Raw genomic sequence first — 25,860 nt, 5'->3', positions numbered from 1 at the left:
CCTGACACCAGCCTCCTTCATCTCATCAATGAGCAGATCTGTATGAACTTCCCCATCTAGGTCAGAATTTGTAGGTTCAAGCCTTGCATTAGGATTTAACAATCCGAAACATGATTAAAGTCATCCAGTTATATAGTGCCTTTCACAACATTCTCAGGACATCCCAAACCACTTTACAACCAATGAAGGAGTTTTGAAATGTAGTCACTGTTCACTGTTGTAACGTAGGAACAGCCAGTTTGCATAAACTACATTCTGATAACGACCAGATTGTAAGTATTGATATTGATTGAGAGATATATATCAGCCAGGCCACTTGCTGTCTTCAGGCTAGCACCATGGGATCTTTTACATCCATCTAAGACAGTGGACATCACATCTGACAGGTGGCACCTCTGACAGTGCAGCACTCCATCAGTGTCAGCCTAGATATTTGTGCTTAAGTTTCTGGAATGGGACTTGAACTCAGGCTCAAAAGCAAAAGTGCTGCCACCTGAGCCACAACTGATGCTACTTGGAGGGCTGAATGGTCATAGGTGACTTCCTTTGTATCAAATGTTAAAGAAGGTCACATCACTGAATTATTAACGGAGATTATGTGGAATATATACGCTATCCTGGTTCCATTCTTACTTATCTAATCGTAGCCAGATAATCACCTGTAATGGCTTCGTTTCCCGCTCCTGCACCTTATTTAATGGGAATACTGAAGCTATCATCGTCGGTTCACGCTATAAACTCCACTCCCGAGCCACTAATTCCATCCCTCTCGCTGGCAACTGTCTCAGTCTGAACCCAGACTGTTCGCAACCTCAGTGTCATCTTTGACCCCAAGATCAACTTTCAACCACATATCCACGCCATCTAGAAGACTATCTATTTCCAGCACAGTAACAATGTCCGACTGCAACTCTATCTCAGCTCATCTGCTGCTGAAACCCTCATCCATGCCTTTGTTCCCTCTAGACTTGACTATTCCAACACACTCCTGGCTGGTCTCCCACATTCTACCCTCCATAAACTTGAGGTTATCCAAAACTCTGTTGCCTGTGTCTAAATCCCATTCACTCATCACCTCATGTGCTCGCTGACCTACATGCACTCCTGATTGAGCAATGCCTCGATTATAAAATTATCATCCTTGTTTTCAAGTCGCACATGGCCTCACCCCTCCCTATCTCTGTAATCTCCGCCAGCCCCACAACCCTCCAAGACCTCTGCACTCCTCTTATCCTGACCTCTTGGCCATCCCTGATTTTAATCACTCCATCATTGGTAGCCGTGCCTTCAGCTGCCTAGGCCCTAAGCTCTGGAATTCCCTCTCGACACATTTCCATCTCTCTCTAACTCACCTTCCTCTTTTAAATCACTCCTTAAAGCTTAACTCTTTGGCCAAGCTTTTGGACATCTTCGCCTATCATAGGGTCATAGAATGGTTACAGCTCATTTGGAGGCCATTTGGCCTGCCGTGTCCATGCTGGCTTTCTGCAAGAGCAACTCATCTGATGCCACTACCCCACCTTTCCCCCTGCCCCCCCCCCCCCCCCCCCATAGCCCTGAAACTTTTCTGCTTCAGTTAATTATCCAATTTTAGTTAGTTAGTTAGAGATACAGCACTGAAACAGGCCCTTCGGCCCACCGAGTCTGTGCCGACCATCAACCACCCATTTATACTAATCCTACACTAATTCCATATTTCTACCACATCCCCACCTGTCCCTATATTTCCCTACCACCTACCTATACTAGTGGCAATTTATAATGGCCAATTTACCTATCAACCTGAAAGTCCTTTGGCATGTGGGAGGAAACCGGAGCATCGGGAGGAAACCCACGCAGACACAGGGAGAACTTGCAAACTCCACACAGGCAGTACCCAGAATTGAACCCGGGTCGCTGGAGCAGTGAGGCTGCGGTGCTAACCACTGCGCCGCCCTAACTCTCGTTTGAATGTCTCGATTGAATCTGTCTCCACCGCAATCTCAGGTAGTGCAATCCAGATCCTAACCACTTGCTGCATAAAATATGTTTTTCCTCATGTCGCCATTGCTTCTTTTGCCAGTCACCTTAAATCGGTGTCCTCTGGTTCTCGATCCTTCCGCCAGTGGAAACAGTTTCTCTCTATCTACTCTGTTCGGACCCCTCATGATCTTGAAACTATCAAACTTCCCCTTAATCTTCTCTTCTCTAAAAAGAACAGCCCCAGCTTCTCCAATCTATCCATGTAATTGAAGTTACTCATCCCTAGAACCATTCTCGTGAATCTTTTCTGCATCCTCGCTAACTCCTTCACATCCTTCCTAAAGTGCGGTGCCCAGAATTGGACACAATACTCCAGTTGGGGCTGTACCGGCATTTTATAAAGGTTTTTATAACTTCCTTTATGCAAGGTCATCTTCCTTATCTCCTGACGTGGTTTGGAGTCTTATTTTGTTTTATAATACTCCGTTATAACCTTGGGACATTTAAAGGCGCTTTATAAATACAAGTTGTTGCTGTATCCAAGTAATTAATGAACAACCAAGAAGATTGAATTTTAATGTTTATTAAGCTCTGTTTAGACCTCATCTAGAGTTCTGCATTCCGTTCTGGGCACCACACAAAGGCTGGTGTAAATCTGGAACTCTCTCCCCAAAAAAAGCTACTGAAGCTGATGGTGAGGGTGAAGGGTGGTGTTAATTAAAAATTTCAAAACTGAGTTTGCTAGATTTTTGTTAGGCAAGGGCATTAAGGGTTACTGGTGAAATGGCGGGTGAGTGGAGGTGAGATTGAAATCAGCCTTGATTTTACTGGATGGTGGAGCAGGCTGGAGAGGCTGAATGGCCTCCTGTTCTTATGTTGCTAACGTGGTATCTGAGGAGGACAGTGGCCACTTCGGGACGGTGCGAATGGACGATCACCTTACTCGTGATGTTTCGCTGTGACACGGGGATCGCTTGAGGTGTGCAATGCAAGAGACGTGTTTGTGATTCCGAAGTAGGGAAGCAACGTGAGAGTTAAAGTGGTCCAGATTATGCACAGGCGGAAATCTCCAGAGGTGCTAAAGAGCTCTGTCTTTTCTCTTGCAAAGCAGCCACTCCATGCATCAAAGCAATTAGCCCGAGTGAAGGGTGGACTACAGGCGGAGCCACTGTCATCATTATCGGAGACAACTTCTTTGATGGATTGCAGGTTGTTTTTGGAACAATGCTGGTCTGGAGTGAGGTATGTCCTAAATCTTAAAAAAAACACAGTGTGCTGTCGATTAGGATGAAGTCAGGTGTTACCCCCACAGGAACAAGAGCTCCGTAAATGTTTTAAATGTGTGTGACGAACTTTTAAACAAAATAATTATAATAATAATGTATTTCTCTCCAGCCATCTCTGTTTATTCTGCTTCCTCAGTCTCTCTCCTTGGAGACTGTTCCCTAAGTGGGTGGGGGTGTGGGTGCGGGGAGGGTGGGGGGTGATGGGGTGTGCCATGGGTCAATGATCTATTCCCGATCCTGTACCAATGCTTCCCATAAATTAGCTGCTTGGATGTTTTGCTAGACTGTCTCTTGTTATTACATCTCCGCCTCCAGGGAATACACTGTGACACGTTCTTTTATTGATGGCCCGTGATTTCGCTTCACAACTTTGGCACTCTGAGACATAGAGACCCAGAAGGTCCCGGGTTTGAACCTTCTTTCCCCGCTTCCCCACCCTCCCCTTGCATTGGGTCAGTTGATCTTGGCCAGAGTCTCAGAACATCTGGGCTAGGAAGAGTAAAAGATCAGTTAGGGGAAGGGGGTGTGGGTGGAGGTTTTCTCTCTCTATTGATCTATATCCAACGCTCCCACTCCTCCCTTGTGGGAAAATATGCAGCATGTAAACATTGGGTGAGAACAGGATTGGACTCAGCTGTTATTGCTGCAGCCCCCTTCCATGGTCGAATAACTTGTCAACGTGCAGTGCCTAAGGCGACGCATGCGGGAATCCCTATCATCCCCCGGGCAGGATGCCAGAGGGTAGCTGGGGACCGTGGTCCAGACCGAGCCTGGAGAGGGCAAATTTCAAGGATAAAAAGAACGTGCATGCAGGTTAAGATAACAGCCCTTGGCAATGTTAATTTAGTAGAAAATTTATGTGGAGTTTTGATAGAGAAATAGGGAGAAACTGATTCCTCTGGCAGGAGCATCGGTAACTAGAGGACTGAGGTTTAAAATAATTGCAAAAGAACCAGAGGCGACATAAAGGGGAATTTTTTTTATGTAGCTATTTGTTATGATCTGCAATGTACAGCCTGAAAGCTTGGTGGAAGCAGATTCAATAGTAACTTTCAAAAGAAAATTGGATAGTTACTCAAATGGGGGAAAATTTGTAGGGTTATGGGGAAAGAGTAGGAGAATGGGACTAATTGGAGAGCTCTTGCAAAAAGCCAACACAGGTACAATTAGCCGAATGGCCTTCTGTGCTGCATGTTCCTATGATTCTAATTCTGATTGTATGTTGATTGTACTCAGTACATCAGCTGCTCAACAATATAAATTTGTGAAATTATTAATAATTCAAAAATAAACAAAAATAAAGGTAAGATCAGAAAACAAAAACAAAAAGTGCCGGAAAGTATTTCCAATTTCCAGCATCTGCAGTGTTTTGCTTTTATTTTAGTGTAAAAAACATAAAAGTTTGGAAAGCTGAAATAAAAAGTTTGCATCTATGCTTCGCAATCCAATAGATAATTTTTAAAAGTGTAGCTTCTGCTCTCCAGGCAGATCAGGCAATTAAATTGTACGCAGCAAGACCTCACAAACAGGAACCAAATGAATAGTTGGCCTGTTTTATCAGTCGTGGGCTGAATGTTGCCTAAGACAACAGAACTCCCCTAAAATTTTCTAAAATGCTACTAGAAATAGTTTCTCCTCAAACCCTGCATGATTTTGAACATCTCTATTAAATCTCCCCTTAACCTTCTCTGCTCCAAGGAGGACAATCGCAACTTCTACAGTCTCTCCAATGTGAGTTCAAAGGCTAGTAGAGGCAAGACAGTTGCGTCTATTACTGTAGAATCGCTGAATGGACAGTCACCATTATCGGGACACAACGTGCTCCATGTTTTCATGCCATTCAGGATGGCTGACCTCATTTAACTGTTTATCATTAATATTGGTATTATTCCCTCTCTCTGTTCCCGGCCAGTTGATCACGCCTCACGCGATCCGAGTGCAGACGCCCCCACGGCACATCCCAGGAGTGGTGGAAGTCACGCTCTCATACAAGTCCAAGCAGTTCTGTAAAGGAGCACCAGGGAGATTTGTCTACACAGGTCAGTGTTGGGCACTATGGCTATACCACTTGGTACTCCTGTACTTACAGGTTTCCGCATCCTCTGCACCACTGGGTTGTACAACAGAAGAAGTCATTACTTACAAGGCACCCAACTCAACACAGAACCATAAATCTTATCACACAGAGGGAGGTCATTCAACCTATCTTTAAAAGAGCTATCTAATTAGTCCCATTACTTGTTCTTTTCCTATAGCCCAGCAATTTTTTTCCTTTTCAAGTATTTATCCAATTCCCTTTTGAAAGTTACTGTTGAATCTGCTTCCACCATCCTTTCAGGCAGCGCATTCCAGATCATAACAACTCGATGTGTTTAAAAAAAAAAATCTCCTCATCTCCCCCACTGTTTCTTTTGCCAATTACCTTAAATCCGTGTCCTCTGGGTGCCGACCCTCCTGCCAGTGGAAACCGTTTCTCTGTATTTACGCTATCAAGACCCCTCATAGTTTCGAACACCATGTATTAAATCTCCCCTTAACCTTCTCTGCTGTAAGGAGAACAATCCAAGCTTCTCCAGTCTCTCCACGTAATGGAAGACTCTCAACCACCCTCTGAAATGCTGCTGCATGTCACTCAGTCATATCAATCAGAAGGTCTAGCTCCAAATTTTCAGGGAAACTGGGGACGGCCAATAAATGCCGGCCTTGCAGCGAAGCCCACATCCTCAGAATTAATAATTGCAATAGTGGAATAATAATAGGAGAAGCATATCTTTGCAAGCTTCAGCGCTTTCAGTGAGACATTGAATTGGGGATGGAGTGGGGGTGAGGAGGGTGAGGTTGGTCGTTAGATCATTGGAGGGAGAGGGATGGAAAATATTTACTCTGTTGTGACAAGATTTCTTTCTTGTTTGGATCCAAGAGTGGGCCCAGCAGAGGGTGAAGAGTGGATTTACCTCTGACTGTAATGGTTTCCAGTTGCACTTATCAGCATATAAGTGATGGTTTGGAGTTACACAACAGAAACCAGTGCTGCCGTTGTGATAGATTGTCTTTTCTGCAAGATTATTATTATTTTATATTCTTTCATGTCAGACGGTTATGGTGGTGACCTTTAGGCAGTAATAATAAGCCCTGTTGGTTAGGGAACATTGAAAACCCCTATTTCTAATAATTAGAGGAATATTAAAAGCTAATCTAATGGTGATCATGAAACCATTGTTGATTGTTGTAAAAAGCCATCTGGTTCACTAATGCCCTTTAGGGAAGGAAATCTGCTGTCCTTATCTGGTCTGGCCTATATGTGACTCCAGACCCACAGCAATGTGGTTGACTCTTAAATGCCCTCTGAAATGGCCTAGCAAGCCGCTCAGTTCAAGGGCAATTAGGGATGGGCAATAAATGCTGGCCTAGTCAGCGACGCTCACATCCGACAAAACAAATAAAAAAAATTGATTAGACTTTTGTCAGATTGGCAACAGTCTCTCAGAATATCGCTGGATGATCTGTTCCTATGGTGTCAGAAGCCGATAGTTTGAAAAATAGATTTCCTTATGAAATATTATTATTCAACAGATTGGGTATTACAAAAATTCTACCAACACAGCAAGTTGGGTACAAAGGGGATCAACACAGAGCTGAGTATTGAGCAAACTAGAATCACTAATCTGGGCCACCTTGCTGAGGGGAGATGTATTAACCTCTTGAAAGGACTCAGTCTCCTTGCTCACTGTAACTATATGTGTGGCCCTGTTTATTCAGCATAGTAAAGGGTGAAGATTTGCCTGCAAGCCATTTGGTTGAATCTTTGAATGGCTTTTTCATGCTGTGGATGAGAAATTGTCCTCATTTCAGGCATCCAGTGCCCACTAGCAATGCAAAGCAGCAGCATATATAACATCTTTAATGCTGTAAAATGTCTCGAGGCACTTCACAGGTGTGTTATCAGAAAAAACCTTGGAACCAATCACATAAGGAGATTTTAAGATCAAAAACTGGGTCAAAGTGGTAAGCTTTAAGGAACGTCTTGAAGGAGGAGAGAGAGGTGAAGAGGTTTAGCGAAGGAATTCCAGAGCTTGGAGCCTAGACAGCTGAGGCACGGCCACTAATGGCAGGGTGAAGTGAAGCAGGACATAACTAGTAATAGGAAGTTAGGCTGCGTCTGCTCTCCCTCAACATACCTTAGCCTCCCCCTCAATCGGGCGTTGACCAATGCTCACATTTTCACTGATCACAACAACTTTCACTGTGGCTCTCACAGAACATAATTAGCTCAGTTGAAGCACAACTTCGTTTTATAACAACCCAATGAGTAAAAAAAATTTTCTCCTCAGCTCTCGTCTAGTTCTTTTGCCAATTATCTCAAATCTATGTCTGCTGGTTACTGACTCTCTTGCCTGTGGAAACAGTTTCTCTGTATTTACTCTATCAAAACCCTTCATAATTTTGAACACCTCTCTTAAATCGCCCCTTAACCATGTTTGCTGTAAGGAGAACAATCCCAGCTTCTCCAGTCTCTGAATATAACTGAACTCCTTCATCCCTGCCACAATTCTGATAAATCTCTGCACCCTTTTCAGGGCCTTGACATCCTTCCTAAAGTGTGGTGCTCCAGCCGAGACCTAACTAGTAATTCATAATATATTTATAATGTATTTATAACTGTGTGTATCTCAGATCTCTTTACATTGGGGGTCTGTCATATGTTGGAGGATTTCTTAGTGGATACAATCACAACAAAGGGCTGTTGGTTCAGTGACAATGCTTACGGCTTTTATAATAACAAGCTTTATTACAGTGACTGATTTGGTCTTCCATTTATATTAGATGATATGCAAATAATACAACCTGGTTGCTACGCTCTTACTCCCTCCGAGAGCACTCTATGATGTCAAAGAACACAAGTCCTGGAGTGAGCAACTCCTGTCCGCCAGGGCCGCTGCACAACTGCAGTGTTCCTGACATTCGAGAACATGACAAAGTTAAATAGATTCTTATACTGTAATACAGCCTTGGACTGTGCTTCCATAATATGGTAGTTGCACATTTAGCTGAGGCTGTAGTTTATAATCTCTTCAGCCTTTGCCTCTGTGCTTCAAGTTTTGTTTCTGGTACAGTAAGTGCAGGGTCATTTGAGACGTCAGAGGATAGTCGTCCCTGCCCTTTTGCAAGTCGCCCCAAGCCCAGATAAGGGTCCCATGCTCAGGGTTACGAGCTAATGCCAACGGTGGAACCAGTAAATTTTCATTGGCGATGGCAGAAGAGCAAGAATCTCGAGGGACAATGATTGCTTACAGGTGGAGGATCCTTTGAGAAGAGGACTTGTGTTTCCTTTAAAGCACACGTGAGGAAGGCAATGGGAAACCACCTCATGTAATTTTTCCCTAGTCATATTGCGCATTTCTCATGGAAATTAAAAAATGGGAGGCTCTTACTAGCAATTGAAGAGGAAAACACAGGACTGTGATGCGTGGATAAATGTGCACAGGATCTGTCATTGGGCAGATCACCACGACTACCACCACAGTAAACAGGCCAATGTTTAATTCCATTCCCTACACCTGTTGTCCCTAGAGAGAAGATTAAGCACACCTTCTCCCATAAGAACATAAGAAATAGGAGCAGGAGTCGGCCATTCAGCCCCTCGAGCCTGCTCCACCATTCAATAAGATCGTGGCTGATCTGATTGTGACCTTAACTCCACTTTCCTGCTTGCGCTTGACTCCCTTGTAGATCAAAAATGTGTTTAACTCAGCCTTGAATGGATTCAATGATCCAGCCTCCACTGCTCTCTGGGGAATAAAATTCCAAAGATTAATGACCCTCTGAGAGAACTAATTCCTCCTTATTTCTGTCTTAAAAGGGAGACTCCTTATTTTGAAACTGTGCCTACTAGATTCCCCCAGGAGAGGAACCCTGTCAAGCTCCCTCAGAATATTATATGTTTCAATAAGATCAACTCTTATTCTTCTAACCTCCAATGAGTATAGCCCCAACCTGCTCAAGCTTTCCTCATTAGACAACCCTTCCATCCCAGGAATCAATTTCATGAACCTTCTCTGAACTGCCTCCAATGCAAATATATCCCTCCTTAAGTAAGGAGACCAAAACTACGCAGTATCCTAGGTGCATGCTCACGAACACCCTGTACAGTTGTAACAAGACTTCCCTACTTTTATACTCCATCCCCCTTTCAATAAATGCCAACTTTCCATTTACCTTCCTAATAACTTTCTGCACCCGCTGCTAACCTTTTGTGATTCATGTACAAGGACACCCATATCCCACTGTATTGCACCATTCTGCAGTCTCTCTCCATTTAAATAATATTCTGCTTTTCTATTCTTCCTGCCAAAGTGGACAACCTCACATTTTCCCAGATTATACTCCATCTGCCAAATTTTTGTCCACTCACTTAACCTATCTATCTCCTTGCAGACCCTTAGTGTCAATCTCACAACTTGATTTCCTACCTATCTTCGTATCGTCTGCAATACACTCGGTCCCTTCATCTAAATCATTAATATGCACTGATCCCTGTGGCACTCCACTAGTTACAGTTTACCAACATGAAAATGACCCATTTATCCCAACTCTCTGTTTCCTGTTAGTGAGTCAATCCTCTATCCATGCTAATATATTACCCAACATCATGTGCTCTTAACTTGTATAATAACCTTTTATGTGTCACATCATCAAATGCCTTTCGGATATCCAAATACATTACATCTACTGATTTTCCTTTACCACCCTTGTTACACCCTCAAAGAACTCTAATAAATTTGTCAAACATGATTTCCCTTTCATAAAACCATTTGACTCTGCCTAATTGCATAATGATTTTCTAAATGTCATGCTACTACTTCCTTAATAACGGATTCCAACATTTTCCCAATAACAGATATTAGGCTAACTGGCCTATAGTTTCCTCCTTTCTGTTCTGCCCCTCTCCCCAAATGCATCTTGATTTTCCGAGGCAAGATCATTTCTCACTACTGTACTGATCTCATCCTTTATTAACAGAGCTACTCCACTTCCTTTTCCTTTCTTCTTATCCTTCCAAAATGTCAACTACCCTCGAATAGTTAGTTTCCAGTCTTGGTCAGCTTGCAACCATATGCCAATGTTCAGCACCATTCGTGACTCCTCAGATACTGAAGCAGTCTGTGTAGAAATGCAGCAAGACATGGACAATATCCAGGTTTGGGCTGATAAGTGGCAAGTAACATTCGCGCCACACAAGTGCCAGGCAATGACCATCTCCAACAAGAGAGACTCTAACCATCTCCCCATGACATTCAACGGCATTACCATTGCTGAATCCCCCACTGTCAACATCCTAGGGGCTACCATTGACCAGAAACTGAACTGGAGTAGCCATATAAATACCGTGGCTACAAAAGCAGGTCAGAGGCTAGGAATCCTGAGGCGAGTAACTCACCTCCTGACTCCCCAAAGCCCGTCCATCATCCACAAGGCACAAGTCAGGAGTGTGATGGAATACTCTCCACTTGCCTGGATGGGTGCAGCTCCAACAACACTCAAGAAGCTCAACACTAGCGAGGACAAAGCAGCCCGCTTGATTGGCACACCATCTACAAACATTCACTCCCTCCACCACCGACGCACAGTGGCAGCAGTGTGTACCATCTACAAGATGCACTGCAGCAACGCACCAAGGCTTCTTCGACAGCACCTTCCAAACCCACGACCTCTGCCAACTAGACGGACAAGGGCAGCAAATACATGGGAACACCATTACCTGCAAGTTCCCCTCCAAGTCACACACCATCCTGATTTGGAACTATATCGCCGTTCCTTCACTGTCGCTGGGTCAAAATCCTGGAACTCCCTTCCTAACAGCACTGTGGGTCTACATACCCCAAATGGACTGCAGCGGTTCAAGAAGGCAGCTCACCACCACCTTCTCAAGGTCAATAAATGCTGGCATAACCAGTGACGCCCACATCCCATGAATGAATAAAAAAAAAATCATACCCATTTATTTCTATTTGTGGCAGGAATTCATCCATCTTGTTATGAATGCTGCATGCATTCAGATAAAGAGCTTTTAATTCTGTCTTTTTTACCATTTTTCCCTACTCTAACCTTATTTTCTGGTGCACTCTTATGGTTGTAAGTTCTGTCCCTTTCTGTCACACTCTGGTTATCATTACCCGTATAGCTACCCTGCACTATTGCCTTGTCCTTTCTCGTTAACTTTCTAAATTTTCCCTCACTTGAACACTCCCCCCACTATTTAGTTAACTCTGCCCACTATTTAGTAAACTCACTCCTTCCCCAGTCCTAGTGCTAGTGCCCCATGAATCAAAACCCATTTCTCCTACACGAACCTTTGAGCCACACTGTGCTAATTTTCTCGAGGCCCAGGTAGTACTCCAGAGATTATTACCTTTGTGGTTCTGCTTTTTAGCTCTGAGCTGCTCATAGTCCAGCAGCAGAACCTCTTTCTTAGTCCTACCGATGTTATTGGTGCCCCATGGACAATGACAACCGGATCCTTCCCCTTCCATTCCAAGTTCCTCTCCAGCCCCAAGAAGATGTCCTTAACCCTGGCAATGGGCAGGCAACATAGCCTTTGGGACTCATGTTCGCGGCTGCAGAGAACAGCATCATCCCCCTAAATATACTGTCCCTTGCTACTACTACATTCCTTTTTACTGCCATTTTGGTACCATAATTCAAGAAGTGTAGCAGGGATAAACCAGGTAATTACAGGCCGGTGAGTCTAACATCAGTGGTAGGGAAACTATTGGAAAAAATTCTGAGGGACAGGATTAATCCCCACTTGGAGAGGCAGGGAATAATCAGGGATAGTCAGCGTGTCTTTGTCAGAGGGAGATCGTGTCTAACAAACTTGATTGAATTTTTTGAGGAGGTGACTAGATGTGTAGATGAGGGTAAAGCAGTTGATGTCGTCTACATGGACTTCGGAAAGGCTTTTGATAAGCTCCCACATGGGAGATTGGACAAGAAGGTAAGAGCCCATGGGATCCAGGGCAATTTGGCAAAGTGGATCCAAAATTGGCTTAGTGGCAGGAGGCCAGAAGGTGATGGTCGAGGGTTGTTTTTGCGAGTGGAAGCCAGTGACCAGTGGTGTACTGCAGGGATCAGTGCTGGGACCCTTGCTGTTTGTAGTGTACATTAATGATTTAGATGTGAATATAGGAGGTATGATAAGTAAGTTCGCAGATGGCATGAAAATTGGTGGTGTTGTAAATAGTGAGGAGGAAAGCCTTAGATTCCAGGATGATGTAGATGGGCTGGTAAGATGGGCTGAACAGTGGCAAATGGAATTTAATCCTGAGAAGTGTGAGGTGATGCATTTTGGGAGGACTAACAAGGCAGGGAATATACAATGGATGGTAGGACCCTAGGAAGTACAGAAGGTCAGAGGGACCTTGGTGTACTTGTCCATAGATCAATGAAGGCAAGAGCACAGGTAGATAAGGTGGTTAGGAAGGCATATGGGATACTTGCCTTTATTAACCGAGGCATAGAATATAAGAGCAGGGAGGTTATGATGGAGCTGTATAAAACGCTAGTTAGGCCACAGCTGGAGTACTGTGTACAGTTCTGGGCACCACACTATAGGAAGGATGTGATTGTACTGGAGAGGGTGCAGAGGAGATTCACCAGGATGTTGCTTATGCTGGAGTATTTCAGCAATGAAGAGAGACTGAAAAAGCTAGGGTTGTTTTCCTTAGAGCAGTGAAGGCTGAGGGGGGACTTGATTCAGGTATACAAAATTATGAGGGGCATAGATAGATTAGATAGGAAGAAACCTTTTCCCTTAGTGGAGGGGTCAATAACCAGGGGGCATAGATTTAAGGCAAGGGGTAGAAGGTTTAGAGGAGATTTGAGGAAAAATATTTTCACCCAGAGGGTCGTTGGAATCGGGATCGCACTGCCTGAAGGGATGGTAGAGGCAGGAACCCTCACAACATTTAATAAGTATATAGATGAGCACTTGAAATGCCATAGCATGCAAGGCTATGGGCCAAGTGCTGGAAAATGGGATTAGAATAGTTAGGTGCTTGATGGTTGGCATGGACATGATGGGCCGAATGGTCTGTTTCTGTGCTGGATAACTCTATGACTCTCAGACAAGGGAATATACAATGGATGGTAGGACCCTCGGAAGTACAGAGGGTCAGAGGGACCTTGGTTGTACTTGTCCATAGGTCACTGAAGGCAGCGGCACAGGTAGATAAGGTGGTTAGGAAGGCACATGGGATACTTGCCTTTATTAGCCGAGGCATAGACTATAAGAGCAGGGAGGTTATGATGGAGCTGTATTAAATGCTAGTTAGGCCTCAGCTGGAGTACTATGTACAGTTCTGGTCACCACTTTATAGGAAGAATGTGATTACACTGGAGAGGGTGCAGAGGAGATTCACCAGGATGTTGCCTGGGCTGGAGCATTTCAGCTATGAATAGAGACTGGATAGGCTAGGGTTATTTTCCTTAGAGCAGAGAAGGCTGAAAGGGGACATGATTGAGGTATACAAAATTATGAGGGGCATTCATAGCATAGATAGGAAGAAACCATTTCCCTTAGCCTAGGGATCAATAACCAAATGGCATCAATTTAAGGTAAGGGGCAGGAGGTTTAGAGGGGATTTGAGGAAAAAAATTTCACCCATAGGGTGGTTGGAATCTGGAACACACTGCCTGAAGGGATGGTGGAGGCAGGAACCCTCATAATATTTAAGAAGCATTTACATGTGCACTTGAAACGCCATAGCATACAAGGCTACGGGCCAAGTGCTGGAAAATGGGATTAGAATAGATAGGTGCTTGATGGCCAGTACAGACACGGTGGGCCGAAGGGCCTGTTTCTGTGCTGTATAACTCTATGACTCTATGACTCCCCCACTTAAATAGCCCCCTGCTCCTCGATGCTGTGGTTAGCTTGCTCACCCTTCCTGCAGTCCCTGTTCTCCTCCACACAAGCTGCAAGAACTTCAAACCTGTTGGATAATTGCAGGGGCTGAGGCTCCTCCATTGCTACCTTCTGGATCCCCGTGCCTGCCTCACTCGTAATCACACTCTCCTGTTCCTGAGAATGGACCAAATCTGAAGTACTTAGCCTAAGGGTGTGACTGCCTCCTGGAACAAAGTGTCCAGGTAACCTTTCCCCTCCCTGATGCATCGCAGTGCCTGAATGTCGGACTCCAACTCAACAACTCTGAGCTGAAATTCCTCGAGGTGCAGACACTTACTGCAGATGTCGTTGCGGTGGATCGCACTGGTGTTCACCACCTCCCCCATGCAACACATCACCTGTCCTGCCATCGTTATTGTTTTATTGAACTAATTAGATTTCAAGTTGAGAAATGTCACTGATAATTTGTCGTTATATTAAGTAGTTTAACTAGTTAAGCTACTAAATTAATACAATACTTATATTGCCCAATGCCAGTTTAAACAATTGCCCCAATTTAGAGAGAGAAAAAAAACGTAAAATTCACCTACCTGCTCACCTAAATAATGCCTCTAGACGTAAGCTCTCAGATCTCACTGTCTCCAGCTCCCTCTCTTGGATCACTGATTGTCCTATAAAAGACCAGAACAGCACAGTGGCGCAGTGGTTAGCACCGCAGCCTCACAGCTCCAGCGACCCGGGTTCAAGTCTGGGTATTGCCTGTGTGGAGTTTGCAAGTTCTCCCTGTGTTTGCGTGGGTTTCCTCTGGGTGCTCCGGTTTCCTCCCACATGCCAAAGACTTGCAGGGTGATAGGTTAATTGGCCATTATAAATTGCCCCTAGTATAGGTAGGTGGTAGGGAAATATAGGGACAGGTGGGGATGTGGTAGGATTATGGGATTAGTGTAGGATTAGTATAAATGGGTGGTTGATGGTCGGCACAGACTCGGTGGGCCGAAGGGCCTGTTTCAGTGCTGTATCTCTAAACTAAACTAAAAAAAAAGCACTTCCTCCCTCACTGCACTGAATTCCCACCCTTACCAAATTCCCGAGTTAAGTACTCTATCTTGCAGCAGATTTGCTCTACTAAAAGAATAGAATGCTGGGATAGATTAACTTTTCAAATCATCTTAAAACATTCTAACATTGTTCATATGGCCTTGACACCAGGAGGATGATTCCATGGGGATGGATTTTACAGATCCCCCAACATCGGGGGTCATGTCCCCATATTTAAAGAAATGTAAATGAATGACCTACCCGCTCCCGCCATCTATTCCGGGGTGATATTGGTGCCTTTGGCTGGCACTCCCATGCCTTCGGATCTCCATCTGGAGATCCAAGGTGGGACAGTGGTGGTGAGGGGGGTGCAGGGTCAGATTTCTTTCATTGGTCTAGGGGGTGGTGGGAAGGGGTAAAGTTTAAAGTTGATGAACTTTGGTGTGGGGGAGGGGGGGAAGCTCAGCAGCACAAGGTAAATAGGGGGGGTGGTGGAGAGGGCAGATAATTACTTCTATGCTTATTGGAGGAGTGGAAGAGGGTCAGGATCACTTTATGTATTTACTTAAAATGAGTATTCCTTTAAACATTTAAATTGCAATGTAGGGCTCGAAGCCCTTTAAAAATGGCGTCGGCCCCTGTGCAGTATCACCTAACACCAATGACGGGGACGGACGCCTGCCCCCTCCACGTCATCAGGAGGGGCGGTCTGCCTCGGACCAGCAGCTCCATGACGTGCGCTGTGCGCAGGCAGAACCCCATAATTTATGTCCGCCATCGATCTTGGCAGCAAACATGTGAAATGCAGCCTCTCGTGTTTCTAAGCCTTGTCGGGTGCAGCACCTATAGGGAGCACATTATGGGGTATCCTGGACACTGAGCCTATGATTTACTGTTTTTAGGAATGCCAGTACCAGAGTGGGAAATCGCTATTATAACATCAAGGAGATTTACACGACCATCCTTTAGCACCATGTTCACTATGGTGAAACACAGAAAAATAGGAGCAGGAGTAGGCCGTTCGACCCTTCGAGCCTGCTCCGCCATTCAATACGATCATGGCTGATCATCCAAACTCAGTAACCTGTTCCCGCTTTCTCCCCGTATCCCTTGATCCCATTGGCCCTAGGAACTATATGTAACTCTTTTTTGAATATATTTAATGATTTGGCCTCGACTGCTTTCCGTGGTAGAGAATTCCACAGTTTCACCACTCTCTGGGTGAAGAAATCCCTCCTCATCTCAGTCCTAAATGGCTTACTCCTTATCCTTAGACTGTGACCCCCGGTCCTGGACTCCCCCGCCATTGGGAACATCCATCCTGCATCTAGTCTGTCCAGTCCTGTTAGAATTTTGTAGGTTTCTATGAGATCCCCTCTCATTCTTCTAAACTCTAGCGAATACAAGCCTAATTGACCCAATCTCTCTTCATACGTCAGTCCTGCCATCCCAGGAATCAGTCTGGTGAAACTTCCACTCCCTCCGTAGCAAGAACATCCTTCCTCAGATAAGGAGACCAAAACTGCAAACAATACTCCAGATGTGGTCTCACCAAGGCCTTGTATAATTGCAACAAGACGTCCTTGCTCCTGTACTCAAATCCTCTCGCTATGAAGGCCAACATACCATTTGCCTTCTTATCTGCCTGCTGCACCTACATGCTTACTTTCAGTGACTGGTGCACAAGGACATCCAGTACTCGCTGCATCTCCCCCTTTCCCAATCTATCGCTGTTCAGATAATAATCTGCCTTTCTGTTTTTTGCCACCAAAGTGGATAACCTCACATTTATCCACATTATTCTGCATCTGCCATGTATTTGCCCACTCACTCAACCTGTCCAAATCACACTGGAGCTTCTCTGCATCATCCTCACAGCTTACACTCCCACCCAGCTTTGTGTCATCTGCAAACTTGGATATATTATATTTAATTCCCTCATCTATATCATTAATATATGTTGTGAATAGCTGGGGTCCGAGCACTGATCCCGGTGGTACCCCACTAGTCACTGCCTGCCACTCGGAAAAAGACCCATTTATTCCTACTCTTTATTTCCTGTCTGCCAACCAGTTCTTTATCCATTGTCAGTACCTTACCCCCAATCCCATGTGCTTTAATTTTGCACGCTAATCTCTTATGTGGGACCTTATCGAAAGCCTTTTGAAAGTCCAAATACACCACATCCACTGGTTCTCCCTTATCTATTCTACTAGTTACATCCTCAAAAAATTCCATTAAATCCATGTTGACTTTGTCGGATCCTGTTATTGTTTTCCAAGTGCTCTGCTATTATATCTTTTATAATGGACCCTACCATTTTTACCACTACTGATGTCAGGCTATAATTCCCTGTTTTCTCTCGACCTACTTTTTTAAATAGTGGGGTTACATTAGCAACCCTCCAATCTATTGGAACTGTTCCAGAATCTATAGAATTTTGAAAAAGGACCAGCAATGCATCTACTATTTCTAGGGCCACTTCATTAAATACCTGGCCCTGGGGATTTATCGGCTTTCAATCCCATCAATTTCCCTAACACCATTTCCCTACTAATACTGATTTCATACAGTTCCTCCTTCTCAGTAGACCCTCTGTTCCCCAACATTTCTGGGAGGTAATTTGTGTCCTCTTTTGTGAAGACAGAACCAAAGTATGTATTTAACTGGTCTGCCATTTCTTTGTTCCCTGCGCCAGCGGCGCAGTGGTTAGCACCGCAGCCTCACAGCTCTAGCGACCTGGGTTCAATTCTGGGTACTGCCTGTGTGGAGTTTGCAAGTTCTCCCTGTGTTTGCGTGGGTTTCCTCTGGGTGCTCCGGTTTCCTCCCACATGCCAAAGACTTGCAGGTTGATCGGTAAATTGGCCATTATAAAATTGCCCCTAGTATAGGTAGGTGGTAGGGAAATATAGGAACAGGTGGGGATGTGCGAGGAATATGGAATTAGTGCAGGATTAGTATAAATGGGTGGTTGATGGTCGGCACAGACTCGATGGGCCGAAGGGCCTGTTTCAGTGCTGTATCTCTAAACTAAACTAAACTAAATTCCCCTGTGAAGGGTTCACTTACAGTCGGGCATGAGTTTAACCATTGGAAAGTTAAGGTTAAGAAGGGAAGTCAGCTAAAGGATAATTCCATTGTGGAGCCAAGTTAATCGAAGGTAGCATTGAAGAAGTTGAACGCCAGCCCAAGGCCGGTGACCCTGTGTGGGCTGGGATCATCTGCAAGGTCAGGTGTCAGAGCAGTTCAGTAGTGTGCTCTGTGAGCCATCCCAGCAACACCACTGATTCCAACTGAGGTTCTCTGAGACCCATCGGAGCTGAGGAAGAGGAATAATTCAGCTGCAAAGGGAGAAATTCTGCTACTTTCGAAAGTTAATCATTAGAAAATTCGCCTCCCAAATCCGTGACCTCCACCATCTAGAAGGATGAAGGCAGCAGGTGCATGGGAACGCCACCACCTCCAAGTTCCCCTCCCAATCACGCACCATCCTGACTTGGACATATACCGACTGTTCCTTCATTGTTGCTGAGTTTTGATCCTGATTTATGCTGTTGGATCATGCCAGCAGTCCATTTGTATTCAGCAATCTGACCCTCGAACTCCCTATTTTATAGCACAGTGAAAGCACCTTCACCACACGGACTGTCGTGGTTTTAAAAGAAAGCCGACCATCACCTTCTCATGGACAACTAGGGATGGACAATAAATGGCGGCCTTGCCAGTGATGCCCATACCTGAGAATGAACATGTATTAGAAAATCATGTCCAATACTAGATGGAATAACACCCAGTGTCATATTCATAGACTGGCAGAAACCTGGCATCATGTACCTCAGTGGCTAGAGACTGGAACCTCGACTCAATCTGCTGTCTTTCAGAGGGGACATGAAACTGAAGCCCTGTCTGTCCTTTCAAGAGAATGTAAAAGATCCCATAGCACTATTTTGGGAAAGAGAAGGGGATCTCTTCAACTTTAGAGAGCAGTTAGAACTCACTACCACAGGGAGTAGTTGAAGCGACAAGCAAAGATGCATTTAAGGGGAAGCTAGATAAGTACACGAGGGAGAAAAGAATAGAAGCATATGCTGATGGGTTTAGATGGAGAAGGTTGCGGAGCATAAACACTGTCCTGGGCCAGTTGGCCTGAATGGTCTGCTCCTGTTCTATAAATACTATGCAGGACTACATAAGAGTTCTTCGCGGTAACCCGACCAATATTTAGTCCTCAATCAACATCACTGAAAAAGACATTATCTGATCATCATCTAATTTCCATTTGCGGCAGCTTGCTGTGTGAAAATTGGCTGTTGCGGTTCCGACATTAGAGTTCTCACCTCTTTATTTCTATCGCCGCCGCCCCCCCCATATCAGAAAGATTTCACAGACACCCCCCCCGCGTTACTCAATGCAAGTATTTTAACTGTATAAAAATTAGCTATCCAGTTGAACATATATATTTATTATTGCTGTTTTACTTAATGTGAAACTTGTTGCTGGGGCTGGGCACCGGATTGAAGCTTGGGTGGAGGATCTTGTAATGTGTTGCAGCTCTGGCCTAATTACACCTGAGTGAGTGGGAAAGCTCAGTCGCTGACTATTCATAAACTCAAGCGCAGATTTAAAAATTCAGTAGAGGCAGGATTCTCCCTGTGGGCTTCTGAACCCCACCTGCAGGCTCAAATGGGGGTCAGATGCCCATACTGGGTCGGATTTTGTTCTCCTCCCGATGTCGGATTCCATAGTGTGGGGCGGGGGATGTGGGTGGCCACGAGATCTGAGCTGCAGCAGCCCACCACGGAACCTGATGCCGGGATTGCCGGTCCCGATCTTCCCGGCGACGGGGAAGCTCTGTGGCGGGCCCCAGGCCGCTCTGCGATGGGACCCGAGTTTGCATATTTAAATTGCATCTTTGCATTAATTAAAATGTAATCCATAGCCATCTTACCTTCAGTTTCCTTCAGCGCGATGTGTGCCACTCACGTACCTTCACTTTCCCGTCCAGGAAAGCTGGCACCACCGAGAAGGGGAAGGGGTGAACTCTACACTCTGATGGGTATGAGGGGGTGGGAGGGGTGAACTCTGCACGATGTACTGTATGGCGGGGGGGGTGGGGGGAAGGGATGAACTCTGCACTCTGATGGGTATGGGGGGAAGGGGTGAACTCTGCACGATGTACTGTATGGCGGGGGTGGGGGGGAAGGGATGAACTCTGCACTCTGATGGCTATGGGGGGAAGGGATGAACTCTGCACTTCGATGGGTATGGGGGGGAAGAGTGAACTCTGCACTTTGATGGCTATGGGGGGAAGGGGTGAACTCTGCACTTCGATGAGTATGGGGGGTGGAAGGGGTGAACTCTGCACTTCGATGGGTATGGGGGGGGGGAAGAGTGAACTCTGCATTTCGATGGCTATGGGGAAAAGGGGTGAACTCTGCACTTCGATGGGTATGGGGGGTGGAAGGGGTGAACTCTGCACTTCGATGAGTATGGGGGGTGGAAGGGGTGAACTCTGCACTTCGATGGCTGTGGGGGGAAGGGGTGAACTCTGCACTTTGATGGCTATGGGGGGAAGGGGTGAACTCTGCACTTTGATGGCTATGGGGGAAGGGGTGAACTCTGCATTTTGATGGGTATGGGGGGGAAGGGGTGAACTCTGAACTTCAATGGGTATGGGGGGGAAGAGTGAACTCTGCACTTTGATGGCTATGGGAGGAAGGGGTGAACTCTGCACTTCGGTGGGTATGGGGGGGAAGGGGTGAACTCTGCACTTCGATGGCTATGGGGGGAAGGGGTGAACTCTGCACTTTGATGGGTATGGGGGGGGGGGGAGGGGAAGAGTGAACTCTGCACTCCAGAAAGTTCAGCCCGCTACTCGCGCGTCCAGTTTCCCGACCCAGAAATCACCCCGCTGTCCGTGCAAAACCTAATGTGCAATATTCCGCCCTTAGTTTCCCTTAGCTGGTGTAGAGGAAATGCCAGATCCTGCTATCTCTCCAGCAGCACCTGCTGGGAGGTGAGCACATTGCAGCATTATCCGATGGCAATGTCAGGTCTGGGCAATGAAGCCCTCCGCAGTTGAATAGCCTTCTGCTGCTCACTCGCCAGGAATGGCCACATGGTGCCATGCTGTACGTGCAGCTGCTGCCCGTGCAGCCAGGCAGGATGAATCATTGGAATGGGAGTGAGGAGAATGAGTGGCTGGTGGGGACAGTGTTGAGGCGTGGAGGGGGGTGGGTGGGGCAGGTACAGGATGATGGGTGGGGTGGGGGGTGAAAAGTCTGGCCTTTCCACTTCCCTGTCAGAACCGTGACGGCGAGCATAAATCTTGCAGCTAATGTGGTATGAAATCCTTATTTTAGCTGTTAGTGAAGACACTCAATAAAGATCATCATTAGATTGACAAAGAACAGTAATAAAATTGATGTTATGAGCTCGGCGCTTTGAGCTGTGTGAGGAAACATTGTATTTGAGCAGTAGAATCTTTGGGACCTAAGGAATGTGTACGCCAGCGGTGAAATCCACCCTCCCAGGGACAGAACCAAACGACTACGCCTATGCCATCCTCGGCCTCTAGATTGTTCTTTGTTCGAGGCTCCCTCCAGCAGAAATTTATGAATGAGTTAATGTGAGAAGCTCTCAAGCTATTGACAGGCAGAGCAAAACACACGCACACACACACCCCCTCTCATAAGAGACAGTCTGCTGCAATAATTTAGCTGCTATCGATTGCCCTCCCTTGTTGGGAGTATTGATCCTGATTTATGCCATCAGATCATGACAGCAATCCATTGACACGCAGCCCTCTTCCCTCCCCCTCCCACTCCCACGACCCTGACCCTGCTTTTTTTTGTGCTTGTTCTGTTTCTTTATTCCTCTGCTCTGCGATGTACTGTTGTACTTCAGGAGTGGGTCAGGCTGGTAGAAGTGTGTTTGAACGCCCTCTTTTTGAGCTCAAATGGTTGAGTATTGAAGAGAGGAGTAAGACTTACATTCATCGCATCTCTCAGTCGTCTGTGTGCAGTCAACTACTTTAAACATAGGAGGAGGGCATTCAGCCCATTGAGCAAGTTCCCCATTCAATTACATTATGGCTGTTCTGCGTCTTAACTCCATTTACCCATCTTGGTTTCATTACCCTTAATACACTTGCCTAACAAAAAGCTATCAATCTGAATTTGAATTTTTCAATTGTTGCCGCCCACCCCCCCCCCAGCCTCAGCAGCTTTTTGGGGAGAATGTTCCAGATTTCCACTAGCCTTTGTGTGAAAAAGTACTTCCTGACATCACCCTTGAACAACCAGGCTCTAATTTTAAGGTTTTGCCCCCTTGTCCTGGACTCCCCCACCAGAGGAAATTGTTTCTCTCTGTTTAGCCTACGAACTTCTTCAATTATAAACGTCTCAATTAGATCACCCCTTAAGCTTTTATACTCAAAGGAATACAAGCCTAGACTATGCAACCTGCCCTCATAATTTAACCCATTAAACCTCGGTATCATTCTGGTGAGTCTGCATTGTATGGATATATGGTAGCCATTTTGAGAACTGTACATCTCGCAATTGTTGTTAAAGGTTTTTCTGTTAGCATTAATTGAGGAAGGGAAGCCAGTTAGGACATGAGGAACACTGTTTGTTGGCTCTTCCATGGCAAGGGATCTTTAATGGCCTCAAACCAACAGAATAACCAAATGGGACCTCAGTTTAATGTCTTATTCAAAGGCACAGGCCTCTGATGTAGTACACCTTCAGGGCCACACTGGAGTGTCAGCCAATTATGGGACTCAAAACCGCTGACCGAGAGGTGAGAAGGAACGAACTTGCATTTGTATAGCATCTTTTATGACCTCAGGACATCCCAGAGTGGTTTACAGTCAATGACATTCAATGTAGTGTAGTCATTATTGTAATGTAGGAAATGTGGCAGCCAATTTATGCACAGCAAGATCCCACAAGCAGCAATGTGATGATGAATTACTGATGTTGGTCAAGTATTATAAATATTGGACAGAGCATTAAGGGAAAATCCCCTGCTCTTCTTTGAAGTGGTGCTATGGGATCTTTTCATCCAGCAGAGAGGGCAGACAAGGCCTCATTATGAAGCCTCATCTGAAAGAAGGCACCTCCGACAGTGCAGCACTCCCTCAGAACATCACTGGAGTGTCAGCCTGGATTATGTGTTCAGGTCCTAGAGTTAGATTGGTTCTGGTTACTGGTTACTGAAGAATCCTGAAGAACTAGTTTCTCCATTAATTAACATATCCAAGGCAATTAAATCCAACTTTAGATCTTCACCAGGGACCTCTTAGAAAATATAAACAGGAAATGTTGGAAAGACTCAGCAGATCAGGCTACATCAGTGGAGATGGAAACAAGAGTTTACATTTCAGGTCGATGCCCCGCTCTTCAACTAACACTTAAGGTCGTTAAAGTTAGAGATGTTAAAGGTTTTAAGCAAGTACAGAGGCAGGGCAAGGGCAGATGGTAGCATAGTGGTAATGTCACTAAATTAGCAGTCTAGAGACCCAGGCTAATGCCTGGGGACATGGGTTCAAATCCCACCATAGCAGCTTGTGGAATTTTAATTCAATTAATTAATAAGGTCAATGAATTAATAAAAATATGGAATTGAAAACTAGTCTCAGCAGCAGTGCCATGAAACTATCATCAATTTTCATGAGAACTCATCTGGTAATGTCCTTTAGGGAAGGAAATCTGCCATCCTTACCTGGTCATGTCCTACACTGCAGATCCATAGCAATGTGGTTGACTCTTAACTGCCCTCTGAAATAGCCTAGAAAGCCATTCAGTTGTTAAGGGCAATTACAGATGAGCAACAAATGCTGGCCTTGCCAGCAATGCCTACATACCTTTATTTTTATTTATTTAGAGATACAGCACTGAAACAGGCCCTTCGGCCCACCAAGTCTGTGCCGACCAACAAACACCCATTTATACTAATCCTACATTAATGCCATATTCTCTACCACATCCCCACCATTCCCCTACCACCGACCTACACTAGGGGCAATTTACAATGGCCAATTTACCTATCAACCTGCAAGTCTTTTGGAGGTGGGAGGAAACCGGAGCACCTGGTGAAAACCCACTTGGTCACAGGGAGAACTTGCAAACTCCGCACAGGCAGTACCCAGAATCGAACCCGGGTCCCTGGAGCTGTGAGACTGCGGTGCTAACCACTGCGCCACTGTGCCACCCATGAAAAAATTTTAAAAAGGCGAAGGAAGATCTGTGATAGGGTGGCAGGCAAGAGAGATTAAATGACAAAAAAGGATGATGGTGCAAAACTAAAGTGGATGGTAATGGAAGAAAGGACGTGTCTAGAGGAGGTGTAAATGGCAATAGCAAAATCATTACTGCCCCCAAAAATGAGTCTCGAGTTATTACACTCAATGTTGAGTCTGGAAGACTGTAAATTGCCTCATCGAAAGAAGAGGTGCTCTTCCATTGAGCTTCATTGGAAGCCAAGGCCAAAGAGCTCAGGGTCATACTTGCAGACTGAACAGAGGTGTTAGCAAAGTGGTCACCCAATCTGCATTTGATCCTCCAATGTAGAGGAGACCAAAACAATAAGAGGCATGGAGGGTTGGGGGTGGGTTACAGAGTTAGGGAGGGATGGCAGCATGGAGGGATTTGAAAAGAAGGATGAGAGTTTTAAAATTGAGGTCTCGCTGCACCAGGATTCAATGTAGGTCAGTGAGCACAGTGGGGAATGGATGACCAGGACATGATGCTGGTTAGGATACGGGCAGCAGAATTTTGAATGAACGAAAGTATGCGGAGGGTGGAAAAACACTATTAAGTGATTCCAGACCATCTCCTAAGTTGTTTTTTTTTTCAGTCAGGAGAAAAGGGAACGAGCAGATTAACTTTAGAAACCAATCATCCTCCAGAGCTATTGATCATACAACATCCGCAGGTTTAATGAGGCACCTTTAAGAGGCTAGCTTGTTTTATCGAAGGACTGATGCCTCCTTTACGGACCCACTGAAGGAAGGTGGGGTGGAGGCTAATCCCTACATTTAAGTGCTAGTTGCCCCTCCCCATGGATTACAGGCTTTGGGCCCCCTTGAGGAACCGTCCGACTTTAAGGTTTATGAAATTTTTATGGGAACTGATCAGATCTGATTGATTGTCTTTTGGTCTCTTTCGCTTTTGCAAATCTTTTGAGATTTTAATTTTTTTTAGCAATGTTTGCCTTTCTTTTGCTGAGCTGAGCGATGGAGAGGCAGGCAGGTCAAACGACACAAGGGACTGTCAGCGTGAGGGCAGCTGTTTGTGAGGCATTCATTGCATTAAAGTGAAGGAAAGACATTTACGCTTTGACACAGCCCCGGCGCATCTGGCAGGGAAACCTCAAACTGATTTACATACCATGAATTCTTTTGCCGTGCAGTGCAAATGTGGCGGTCGTTTTTTGTGCACAGCAAGGTCCCACAATCAGCAATGAGACAAGTGGCTCATTCCTCTGTGATTGGTGGGGAATCGGGGGAGAGAGTTGGGGAATATTGACCAGGAGATCAAACAGCACTGTAAAGTCTTTAATGTCCAACCAACCGGCACGGTGGCCCAGTGGTTAGCACCGCAGCCTCACAGCTCCAGGGACCCGGGTTCGATTCTGGGTACTGCCTGTGTGGAGTTTGCAAGT

General features: G+C 45.4%; 1 protein-coding gene across 12 annotated transcripts in view; it reads left to right on the top strand.

Annotated features, from left to right (window-relative positions):
- Positions 1–25,860, top strand: part of LOC137374610 (transcription factor COE3-like) — a 517,803-nt gene that overhangs the window by 416,585 nt on the left and 75,358 nt on the right. For 7 of the 12 annotated variants that reach the window (XM_068041397.1, XM_068041195.1, XM_068041623.1 and 4 more), the window contains 2 exons: positions 3,071–3,204; positions 5,161–5,287. In XM_068041397.1, coding sequence (XP_067897498.1) covers positions 3,071–3,204; positions 5,161–5,287 — 261 coding nt within the window. The remainder of the gene's footprint in view (positions 1–3,070; positions 3,205–5,160; positions 5,288–25,860) is intronic. The other 5 variants (XM_068041551.1, XM_068041855.1, XM_068041689.1 and 2 more) reach the window with 1 other exon arrangement.

This window comes from Heterodontus francisci, chromosome 1, assembly GCF_036365525.1.
Source record: "Heterodontus francisci isolate sHetFra1 chromosome 1, sHetFra1.hap1, whole genome shotgun sequence".
Classification (NCBI taxonomy): Eukaryota; Metazoa; Chordata; class Chondrichthyes; order Heterodontiformes; family Heterodontidae; genus Heterodontus; species Heterodontus francisci.
Note: the sequence above shows the minus strand (reverse complement) of the source record. Positions and strands in the feature narration are given on the sequence as shown.